This window comes from Carcharhinus amblyrhynchos, unplaced genomic scaffold (genome assembly GCF_965287045.1).
Source record: "Carcharhinus amblyrhynchos unplaced genomic scaffold, sCarAmb.v2.hapA chromosome_327, whole genome shotgun sequence".
Classification (NCBI taxonomy): domain Eukaryota; kingdom Metazoa; phylum Chordata; class Chondrichthyes; order Carcharhiniformes; family Carcharhinidae; genus Carcharhinus; species Carcharhinus amblyrhynchos.
The window spans coordinates 169,987-181,937 of NW_027650067.1; the positions used below are offsets into that span (position 1 = coordinate 169,987).

General features: G+C 51.9%; 1 protein-coding gene across 1 annotated transcript; it reads right to left on the reverse strand.

The window, feature by feature from the left end:
- Nucleotides 1–3,321: 3,321 nt before the first annotated feature.
- LOC145339105 (growth arrest-specific protein 6-like) lies at nucleotides 3,322–10,890 on the reverse strand. The gene is made up of 6 exons (XM_080183540.1): nucleotides 10,680–10,890; nucleotides 10,103–10,264; nucleotides 9,050–9,218; nucleotides 7,414–7,565; nucleotides 5,370–5,601; nucleotides 3,322–4,203 (listed from the first exon to the last, which is right to left on the reverse strand). Exons 1-6 carry the CDS (start codon nucleotides 10,782–10,784, stop codon nucleotides 4,052–4,054), a joined length of 972 nt encoding a protein of 323 aa, XP_080039666.1. The 5' UTR covers nucleotides 10,785–10,890; the 3' UTR covers nucleotides 3,322–4,051.
- Between the last annotated feature and the right edge of the window lie 1,061 nt (nucleotides 10,891–11,951).

The following is an 11,951-nucleotide window of genomic DNA, read 5'->3' on the forward strand; positions in this document are numbered from 1 at the left end:
ACCTGGTGTTGTGGGAATTTTTACTTCTCTTTCAGCAAACTAAATTCCAGATAACTGACACCAGGCTGGAGGGAAATTCCTGACCCTAAGGGGAATCTGAGAATAATCTGCACTGCCCTCCTCTCCAAAGCATTGTTAATTTGTAAACTTTATTGTGACATTCTCATTTGAAAAATATACCTTTGGAAGTAATTTTCTCCAGTTTGGCAAACTCTCACCTCAATACGACTGGGAAATCTCTCCACAGTAAAAAGTCTGACAACACCAGGTTTTAGTCCAACCGATTTATTTGATAATAGACTCACAAGCTTTCGGGGTTAGTCCCTTCGTCAGGTGAATGGAGAGTTCTGGTGTTGTCAGACTTTTTACTGTGTTTACGCCAGTCCAACACCGGCATACCCACATCAAATCTCTCCACACCATGGGGTAAGTGTGATGAGGAAATGTTTAAACACCGATTCTTCTCAAACTCTCTGGGCAACATGCAGACACTGACACCTACTGCTAGCAAGAGTTTCTGCACCAGCCCGTCAGCACTGAGGAAATCCCTGCATGACATTGCAGAGGAAGAGGCCATTCAGTCCATCATGTCAGTGCTGGCTATTTCAAAGAGCTGTCCATTTAGTCACAGAATTCTTCCCCATCAAATATCCCTTTTGAAAGTTATTATTGAATCTGCTTCCATCACCTTATCAGGGAGCGTCTTCCAGATTGCACCAGCTCGTTCATCTCCATTTTAGCCCATTTCCTCATCTGTCCCTCGCTGGTTACCCACCACCTGGCACTGGAAACAGCTTTTCCTCATTTACTCCATCAATGCCCCCCCCCATCCTGATTTTGAAGACTTGATAAAACTCAGGAGAACCTAAGAAATAGGAGCAGGAGTAGGCAATCTAGCCCCTCGAGCCTGCCCCACCATTCAATAAGATCATGGCTGATCTGAAGTGGATCAGTTCCACATTCCCGCTTTCTCCCCATAACCCTTAATTTCCTTATCGATCAGAAATCTATCTACCCGTGACTTAAACACATTTAACAAGGTAGCCTCCATTGCTTCAATGGGCAGAGAATTCCAGAGATTCACTACCCTCTGGGAGAAGAAGTTCCTCCTCAACTGTGTTCTAAATTATCTCCCCCTTATTTTGAGGCTGTCCCCTTTATTTCAACTTAGAATGGAAACAAGAACTAATCTTCCTGCTTCTACCCTGTCAAGCCCCTTCATTACCTTATATGTCCCTATAAGATCTCCCCTCAGCCTTCTAAACTCCAACGAGTACAGACCGAGTCTACTCAATCTCTCCTCATAAGCTAACCCCTCATCTCCGGAATCAACCTGGTGAACCATCTCTGCACTCCCTCCAAAGCTAATATATCCTTTCTCAAATAAGGGGACCAAAATTGCCCTTTATATATTTGTAGAAGCCTTTTGGATTCTCCTTTGCCTTTTCTGCCAAAACAATCCCATGTCCTCTTTTTGTCCTCCTGATTTCTCTCTTAACTCTACTCGTACAACCTCTATACTCTTCAAGGGGTTCACTTGATAAGAACATAAGAAATAGGAGCAGGAGTCAGCCATCTAGCCCTTCGAGCCTGCCCCGCCATTCAATAAGATCATGGCTGATCTGAAATGGCTCAGTTCCACTTTCTCCCCATAACCCTTAATCCCCTTGCCTACCAAAAACCTATCTACCTGCATCTTGAATATATTTAGTGAGGCAGCCTCCACCACTTCAACGGGCAGAGAATTCCAGAGATTCACCACCCTTTGAGTGAAGAAGTTCCTCCTCAACTCCGTTCTAAACTGCACCCCCCCCCTCCTTATCTTGAGGCTGTGCCCCCTAGTCCTGCTGTCCTTTCTGACCGGGAAGAGTCTCTCCACCTCTATCCTATCCATCCCTTTCATCATCTTATATGTCTCAATGAGATCCCCCCTCATCCTTCTAAACTCTAACGAGTACAAGCCTAGTTTATTCAGCCTCTCCTCATAGCTCAAACCCCTCAACTCCGGTATCAGCGTAGTGAACCTCCTCTGCACTCCCTCCAAGGCCAAAATATCCTTGCGTAAGCGCGGCGACCAAAACTGCACACAGTACTCCAGCTGCGGCCTCACCAGTGCCCTGTACAGTTGCAGCAAGACCTCCCTACTTTTATATTCAATCCCCCTCGCTATGAAGGCCAGCATCCCATTCGCCTTCCTGACCACCTGCTGCACCTGCAGGCTGGGTTTTTGCGACTCATGCACAAGGACCCCGAGGTCCCTCTGCACCGTCGCGTGTTGCAGCTTTTCGCCCTGTAAGTAGTAGTCCTTCCTACCATTGTTCCTACCAAAGTGGACCACCTCACACTTGCCAACATTGTATTCCAGCTGCCAATGCATGTCATGTGCTTCTTTCTTCTTCTTGACCAGGGCCTCAATATCCCAAGTCATCCATGTCCCATGAGTGAATAGATAAAAGCACGATATGTGGACAGGTTTGCCCTGTGTGAATAAATGGAGCTTTCAGCCTTTGTAAGTAAGTTTTTCAATTCATTCGTGGGACATGTGCACCGCTGGCTGGGCCAGCATTTATTACCCATCCCGAGTTACCCTTGAGGTGGTGGTGAGCTGCCTTCTTGAATCACTGCAGTCCACATGCTGTGGGTTGACCCACAATGCCATTAGGGAGGGAATTCCAGGATTTTGACCCAGTGACTGCAAAGGAATAGTGATATATTTCCAAGTCTGGATGGTGAGTGGCTTGGAGGGGAACATGCAGGTGGTGGTGTTCCCCATGTACCTGCTGCCCTTGGCCTTCTAGATGGATGCGGTCGTGAGTTTGGAAGGTGCTGTCTAAGGATCTACAGTGAATTGCTGCAGTGCATCTTGTAGATGGTACACACTGCTGCTACTGAGCGTCGGGTGGTGGAGGAGGTGAATGTTTGTCAATATGATGCCAGTCAAGCGGGGCGGCTGTGTCCTGGATGGTGTTGAGCTTCTTGAGTGTTGTTGGAACTGCACCCATCCAGGCAAGTGGGGAGTATTCCATCAGGCTCCTGACTTGTGCCTTGTGGATGGTGGATTAGCTCTGGGGAGTCAGGAGGTGAGTTACTCACCACAGTATTCTAGTCTCTGACCTGCTGTTGTAGCCACTGTGTTTAGGAGGTGAGTCCAGTTGAGTTTCTGGTCAATGGTAAAACCGCCCCCCCTCCCCCCCTCCCCCCCAGGATGTTGACAGTGAGAGATTCACACCATTGAACGTCACTCTGAGTCACGCTGAGAACCTAACCGATCACCTTCCGTTTTCTGTGTTATTCTGAACATGTTCAATGATGAACAGAAGATAAAAAGCTTAAGGCAGCTTTATTCAACAAGAATCTGCTGTGTGGGGATCCATTGCATAGTGGTTTACTAGATTGTGATCTGCTGTGCAGTGATCTACTGGATTTGGATCTACTTTGTAGCAATCAGTGGATTACTGAATGCGGATGTTTCATTAAACAGTGAGAATCACACATTAAACAGTCATTGTGTAAACTCACACTTTGAGAGTCTCAGAAACAATGTATTATGACATTTGTTTAGATGCTTTCATTATATGAAATATAATTCCATAAATCTCAAAATGCTGCCAGTTTTTGCAGATGTACAGTTTGAATATATCAAAAGCGTATGCATTGTATTGAATATAAGCATCAGTACATGATACTGTGATCAGCCTATAGGACACAGAAGGATAAACCTCAAATTCTTGCTGTTTATAGAGAGTGATCAGCCCTGAATGATCCCAGTTCCTTGTAATCTTTCTCTGCTGACTGTGTTTGAGTAGAGGAGCTCGCAGTGAGCTCAGTGCCCCGTTACAAAACAAATTGTCACCGCATCCTTCACGTCGCAATGTCCCACAAACCATCACAGCTGAACTACCTTCTCCCATCTCCCTCCCACAGCCTCCTGCTCAAAGGTGGGGAGGGAGAACTTAACCATTAAAGCTACAGGAAATCAGTCTGTTCTTGGAATGAACAGGAAATGGCTTTGGCCAAACAAGCGCACAGAGTGATGGCTGACGGTCCAACGCTAATGGCCCTTGTTGGGTACCGGGCAGGAATGTGACCCGATGTCAAAGTGTTTGTAAAGAGCTTCATCCAGATCAATGTGATGGTTATTGATAGTGGTCTGCATACAACCCTTGTAGAACGCTGTCACTGGTATGGAGGTTATCGGAACGTCTGTGAAAAAAAGCATTCAGAGCCTGAGCTATCTCAGCATTAACAATGACAGCCTGAGTAGAGGCAGTAAGAAGTCTCACACACCAGGTTAAAGTCCAACAGGTTATTTGACAATAAACCCACATGCTTTCGGGGTTTGTCCCTTCGTGAGGTGAATGGAGAGTTCTGACCTCAGACAGAGCGTATAACTGTGCTGTTATACACTCCGTCTGAGACCAGAACCCTCCATTCACCTGATGAAGGGACAAACCCCGAAAGCATGTGGGTTTACAACCAAATAAACCTGTTGGACTTTAACCTGGTGTGTGAGACTTCTTACTGTGTTTACCCCAGTCCAACGCCGGCATCTCCTCAGTCTGACTAGACACAGTGATTATTATAAATCAGCTTTATGGAACGCGATGAGGTGGATACAGCAGCATTGTGTTCAATGGACTTTCCTCGCAATTCAGCACTCACTGTTTACACATCTAAACCCAGCCCTTAATTGATTAATGTCCACCTGAACAGAACCCATTGCCTGGAACCCGGCGTGTCTGCTGTCTGGGGCGCTCTAACCCGGCGTGTCTGCTGTCTGGGACACTCTAACCCGGCGTGTCTGCTGTCTGGGACGCTCTAACCCGGCGTGTCTGCTGTCTGGGACACTCTAACCCGGCGTGTCTGCTGTCTGGGACGCTCTAACCCGGCGTGTCTGCTGTCTGGGACACTGGAACCAGTGTGTCTGCTGTCTGGGACACTGGAACCAGTGTGTCTGCTGTCTGATCCGGACAGTAATTTGTGTCACCCGTTGTTCCCCAGATTCTGGTTGCTATAGTGACGGTTGCTAGGGTGACAGGCGCTGCGGTAGGCAGGGGATACTTGCTTCCTGTCACATCGACTGATAACAATTTTCCAACAAAACGTCAAAATGCAAATTTCTATAAGATTACTAGCTGACGCGCGGTTGCATTGCTCAGACAGCTGAGTGAATAACATCAGGTAGTGATGTGAGACTTCTAATTACAGTCTGACAAATAAAACATTGACACGGATTTTCCCCAATGTGAATATTGATGTAATCAGTCCGGGAAAGATCATGAGGCAGGAGTTAAAGGTGGCGTGGACAGTAAGTATACTCAGGGCTGCAAATATAGCACGGGTATGACAATCCACAAAGTGGGTTTTACCTGGAACTCCACCCAGGTAGGTCAATCCTGGGCCCTGCATGTACTCGTTGAGTTTGGAGAGACGTTCTGCCTTCTTGACCTGAGTCAAAGGGCTGCTGCCAACTACGTCAGCTGACGCTAAAACAATGCGGCTTTTAGTCACAATGAGCTGGATGGACACACTGTCTCCGGTACACAGGGACAGTCCTTCCAGTTTCTCAACAATCACACTCTCAATCGCAACGATGATATCCTAATAAAACACAACAACAATTTGCAATTATATGATCATCATTAACATCACAAAATAACCCATACTGCTTCACAGGGACACAGTCAAATGGTCTGATAGTGTCCCACAGCCCTGCGTTAAATTATCAGCCTGTTTTATATACTCTCGGCTCCTGGGTTGGGGGGCAGTTCACAACCAGCTGGGATGAGGCTAATTCCCAGCTCCAGGCTCAGTTAAAAGAACGATGCAGCTTTTGGTGAACTTTGCAGGTGGTTGGGGCGTGATGCCGAGATCCAATTTTTGACCTTGCTCCTGTTTTTCGTGCCTGATTATCCCAGTGTTCATCCAGCTGGGAATACCGGACTCACTCCGATCAGGACAAGCTGTACTTACATCAGGTGCTGTCAGATCAGTTTGTGTTAGACAAGGAGTTCGGGAGTCCTCTACACTGTCCCCAACTCAGGAAAATTCCTCCCTCCCACCAAAAATCCCTCTCCACCTGTAAACCAGTCCCTTCAGAATGAAAACGCTAACTTGTGCCAAACATGACCCAGGATGAAGTTCTTTAGCTGTCGCTGTCACACCCCAAATATCTTTAGCACAGGGAGCAGAGCGACAGGACAAGAGTAGATTCTCCACCCCATTGAGAGGAGCAGCCTCACTGGGATCTGCTTCCACACCGTCTGGGCCCTCTCCCACTTCTGAGCCATTTTCTTGACCATTCTCCCATGAAAAGCCCTTTGACCCTTTGACCCAGCACTCTCTGTTATCCATCTGCTTCAGGATGAAGGTTAGTCCAGTGTGACCGAGCTGGGAACTGCCCCAGAAACACCCAAACCTCAAAAACAATGACCAGGAGTCCAGAGGTTCAAAGCATCACCAGTGAGGTGATCTTCACTCTCAGCAAATCCGCCCCCGCTCCTACCCTCTGAACCCACCACTCCCCTGCCTGCTGAACCCGCCACCCCCCCCCACCCTCTGCCCTCTGAACATGCCCCCCCGCCGTCTGAACCCACCAACCCCCCTGCCCTCTGAACCCGCCAACCCCCCTGCCTGCTGAACCCGCGACCCCCCCCACCCTCTGCTCTCTGAACCTGCCCCCCGCCCTCTGAACCCACCACAACCCCTCCCCACCCTCTGAACCTCCCCACACCCATCCTCTGTCTGACCCCTCCCCCCTGCTCCCTGACCCCTCCCCCCTGCTCCCTAACCCCCCCGCTCCCTGACCCCTCCCCCGCCCCCTGACCCCTCCCCCCGCTCCCTGACCCCTCCCCCGCTCCCTGACCCCCCCCTGCTCCCTGACCCCTCCCCCCGCTCCCTGATCCCTCCCCCCTGCTCCCTGACCCCTCCCCCCCGCTCCCTGACCCCTCCCCCCGACCCCTCCCCCCACTCCCTGACTCCTCCCCCCGCTCCCTGATCCCTCCCCCTGCTCCCTGATCCCTCCTCCCGCTCCCTGACCCCTCCCCCCTGCTCCCTGACCCCGCCCCCTGACCCCTCCCCGCTCCCTGACCCCTCCCCCCGCTCCCTGACCCCTCCCCCCGCTCCCTGACCCCTCCCCCCGCTCCCTGACCCCTCCCCCCGCTCCCTGACCCCTCCCCCCGCTCCCTGACCCCTCCCCCCTGCTCCCTGACCCCCCCTGCTCCCTGACCCCTCCCCCCTGCTCCCTGACCCCTCCCCCCTGCTCCCTGACCCCTCCCCCCCGCTCCCTGACCCCTCCCCCCCGACCCCTCCCCCCCGCTCCCTGACCCCTCCCCCTGCTCCCTGACCCCTCCCCCCGCTCCCTGACCCCTCCCTGACCCCTCCGTCCAATTCGATGATTTTCTGGTTAATTACCGGTGTTGCTGAGCCTGAGTCCACGATGGCCAATGACAGAGAGACGTTGTTGCCGTGGACTACAGCGAATAAGGTGCCAGTGTCGGTGGAGGGACGAATCGAAAGGTCCACATTCACCGCCCAGCTGTCTTCAGCATCGCCCAATCCCGTCGCTGCGTTTGGAAAAATACTCATTAAACACAGATTTCCGAATCATTTTGTGAAGGTGATGTGGTTACCACGGTTACATCAGGATTTAACAGTAATGGAACTCCGCTGATCCAAACCAGAGACACAGATTTAAAATAATCAGTAACAGAACTCGGGCGAGGTGTGAGGGGGTCACTCGTACAGCTAGCTGTTGTGATCAGAACAAGCTGACGATGGGCTGAATGGCCTCGTTACGTTTCAGTTACAAACCCTTCTTTTGATGAATGAAATCTGACAGTAATTTATCCGTTTCGTTATCCCGTTCGGGAACTGCGGACAATTGCACACGTTATGAATACATTTACGTGTCTTAGAGACAATGGGACCATTAAGCTCATTTAACACGCATGTGCGTTTCACCCCAGGGCTGACCCAGCGTCACGTGTTTTAACTGGCACCATTTTGGAACAGCCTTTCCCACTGGCACCGACCCCCATTCCCCATCCCTCCTCACCCTCTCCCCACACCCCCTCCATCCCAACCCCCTCGTTCCCCTTCCTACCCGCCCCCCCTCACTCCCTACTTGAGAGTTCAGTCACTAACCCCCCCCCCGGGTTATGTATGATGGATTTGCGGCAGGTTACCGCTGGGTCAGTAAGTTGCGTTGTAAAGGCAGGAGAGAACCGGAACTGGAGAGACTGGGGAAGAACATCCCAAAAGGTTTAAGCATCAGGATATAGAATGAGGGAGAAACTATTCCAGTTTTATCTGAGCTAAAAGTAAAATTCTAATCAATTCATGATATGAAGGAGAATATTAACATCCTGGGGGGGGTGACCATTAACCAGAACTGGGACCAGCCACAGGAATACTGCAGCTCCCGGAACAGGTCAGAGGCTGGGAATCCCGCAGTGAGTAACTCACCTCCTGAATCCCCTCAAAGACTGTCCACCATCTACAAGGATACAAGTCGGGAATGTGATGGAATATTGCCTGGAGGGGTGCAGCTCCGACAACACTCAGGAAGCTCGACACCCTCCAGGACAAAGCAGCCCCCACTCCATTCCTACCCTTTCCACAAACATCCACTCCCTCCATCACCAGCACCTAGCTGCGTGTACCATTCTGCTGCTGGTTCATGGCACTGGCTCACCAGTAACTTCTCAAGGGACAATTCAGGATGGGCAATAAATACTGGCCAGCCAGCAAACACCCAAATCCTGGAAATGGATAATAAAAATGTTCAACATTCTTACAGAATTGTTACTTCAGTTCAACGCTAAAGTAATTTGCAAATACAAAGAGGTTTTATAGGTCAGATTTCTCCAAGGGGTTGATACTGAGGGACTAACACCAACCATGAGGCCTCTGATGTGTCAGAGACACATGGGCCTGAGCTTGTATCCGAGGAGCATCCTGGGAAGCAGTTTGCAGAGTTCCAGTGAGGCTGGTGCCGTGTGAAGTGACAGTTCTGTGTGGTGACGCAGGGACGGAAATCTCTTCTTACCGTATTTGATCTGAAATGAGGCGTGGCCATATCCCGGATAATAGGATCCCCTCTCGATGTCCGAGAAACACTGCATCCTCGCATCCTGCTTAATAGTTTCTGTTGTTATCGTATCTTCGCCATTCATCCAGTTCCAGCCACGCATACAGGCATCCAATCGGGGGTTAATCTGCAGCAGCACCAATCAGACGGCGAGAATCAGTGGGGTTCCCATTCCTGACACTCCCAGGGAATTACACAGGATCGAGAAGTTGGGGGCTTCAGGTTTTTAGGTGTCCAGATCACCAACAACCTGTCCTGGTCCCCCCCATGCTGACACTATAGTTAAGAAAGCTCTACTTGCTCAGAAGACTAAAGAAATTTGGCATGTCTGCTACAACTCTCACCAACTTTTACAGATGCCCCATAGAAAGCATTCTTTCTGGTTGTATCACAGCTCGGTCTGGGCTCCTGCTGTGCCCAAGACCGCAAGGAACTACAAATGTTCGTGAATGTAGCCCAATCCATCACACAAACCAGCCTCCCATCCATTGACTCTGTCGACACTTCCTGCTGTGTCAGCAAAGCAGCCGGTATAATCAAGGACCCCCCCACACCCCGGACATTCTCTCTTCCACCTTTTCCCTTTGGGAAAAAGATACAAACTCTGAGGTCCCGTACCGACCGACTCCAGGACAGCTTCTTCCCTGCTGCTGTCAGACTTTTGAATGGGCCTACCTCACATTAAGCTGATCTTTCTCTACACCCTCGCTGTGACTGTAACACTACATTCTGCACCCTCTCCTTTCCTTCTCTATGAATGGCATGCTTTGTCTGTATAACATGCAAGAAACAATACTTTACACTTTATCCCAATCTATGTGACAATAATAAATCAAATCAGGAAGAGGAAACATTCTGGGCTCAACCCAATGGGAAGCAGCAAACAACACCCACAAAGGTCATGTGATGTCCCCATAGACCATGTGACTCCCCATAGGTCAGGTGACTCTGTAACTGATCCCGAAAGCTAGCCTGTTAATAGGAAGGTGCCATTTTGATAAAGTAACTTACTGATTTAACCAGTTGTCCATTGTTAAACAGGCCTCCCACGGTGATGTTTAACTGAAACAATCCCAGCATCTCCTGGAAGAGCCCAGTGGGAATGTTAATCTTCATCACTGCCTCTCGAGCCACTTTCACAATTAAATTGTTCCTCGATTCTTCGACAGAAATCTGAAATGGGAAATATTTTCAAATTCAATGCTGGCCCAAAATAGACACAGTCAACACAACAGGAAGGGCCTGCGTAATACAGGAAGAGCCTGTGGAACACAGACAGGAAATGTGTAATATAGGCAGGGCCTGTGCAACATAGATAGGGCCTGTGTAATGCAGGCAGGGCCTGTGCAACACCAACAGGACCTGTGTAATGAGGCCTTGGCACATGCAAAGCAGAGAAGGGCCTGTATAACGCAGAACCTGAGGCAGGGGAGGTGTGACAGGCTTCATGAGCACAATTGTCCCATTTCCAGCAGCAATGTTTAAATGAATTTATTTAAAACTATCAGCTTCTGTTGAAAAGAATTGAACACAAGAGGCCCAATTCCTTATCAGGAGAAGGGGAGATGGTGAGTGTGGGAGAACGAACCGTGTGCCATTGGCCGTTGTTTAGGAATGGACCCCCGGTGGTAACTCCAGCTGTGTTCTCGTTGCTGTACTGAACCTGGAGTTTCCCGTTGTGGAGACCCAGCATGATCCAGGTGCTGTTGTGCTGATGTCCCGCCTGGAATATTGTTCCCTCAGCATCGAATGTCCGGAAGTCAAACTCCACCGCGAGACTGAACGGGACAGAACACAACCAATCAACTCACACGGTCACTGTGGAATCCGGCTACAGCTAACACCACCAACTCTGATTGGACAGTTCCCTGCATCACATGACCATCTACCTCAAAACTCTCAGTTCCAGACCGCGGTTATTGGTCACCGGAATATTCCACACCCTCCCCACCCCCCTACACCCAGCCCCCCTCCCCACCCCCCTCCCCACCCCCCTACACCCAGCCCCCTCTCCCCACCCCCCTACGCCCAGCCCCCCTCCCCACCACCCTACGCCCAGCCCCCCTCCCCACCCCCCTACGCCCAGCCCCCCTCCCCACCCCCCTACGCCCAGCCCCCCTCTCCACCTCCCTGCACCCAGCCCCCCTCCCCACCCCCCTGCACCCAGCCCCCCTCCCCACCCCCCCCTACACCCAGCCCCCCTCCCCACCCCCCTACGCCCAGCCCCCCTCCCCACCCCCCTACGCCCAGCCCCCCTCCCCACCCCCCTACACCCAGCCCCCCTCCCCACCTCCCTACATCTAGCCCCCCTCCCCACCCCCCTGCGCCCAGCCCCCCCTCCCCACCCCCCTGCGCCCAGCCCCTCTCCACACCCCCCTACACCCAGCCCCCCTCCCCCACCCCCTACACCCAGCCCCCCTCCCCACCTCCCTACATCTAGCCCCCCTCCCACCCCCCTACACCCAGCCCCCCTCCCCACCTCCCTACATCTAGCCCCCCTCCCCACCCCCCCTACACCCAGCCCTCCTCTCCACACCTCTCCCCACCCCCCTGCGCCCAGCCCCCCTCCCCACCCCCTACACCCAGCCCCCCTACACCCAGCCCCCCTCCCCACCCCCCTACGTCCAGCCCCCTCTCCACACCTCTCCCCACCCCCCTACGCCCAGCCCCCCTCTCCACCTCCCTACGCCCAGCCCCCCTCTCCACACCCCCCTGCACCCAGCCCCCCTCCCCAACCCCCTGCGCCCAGCCCCCCCTCTACACCCACCCTCCCCACCCCTCTCCTCACGTCCTGTACCCAGCCCCCCCTCCCCACCCTGCCTGTGCCCAGCCCCCCGCAATGCCCTCCCCTAGTGCTGAC

Bases quoted from the DNA above. Each gene is read 5' to 3' on its own strand.
- LOC145339105 (XM_080183540.1), bottom strand. From the start codon at position 10,784: ATGCTGGGTCTCCACAACGGGAAACTCCAGGTTCAGTACAGCAACGAG. The intron at 9,219-10,102 runs GTAAGTTACTTT...GTGCTGCTGCAG, and splicing joins ATGGACAACTGGTTAAATCA to ATTAACCCCCGATTGGATGC. The intron at 5,602-7,413 runs GTAATTAACCAG...GTGTTTTATTAG, and splicing joins ACTCAGGCTCAGCAACACCG to GATATCATCGTTGCGATTGA.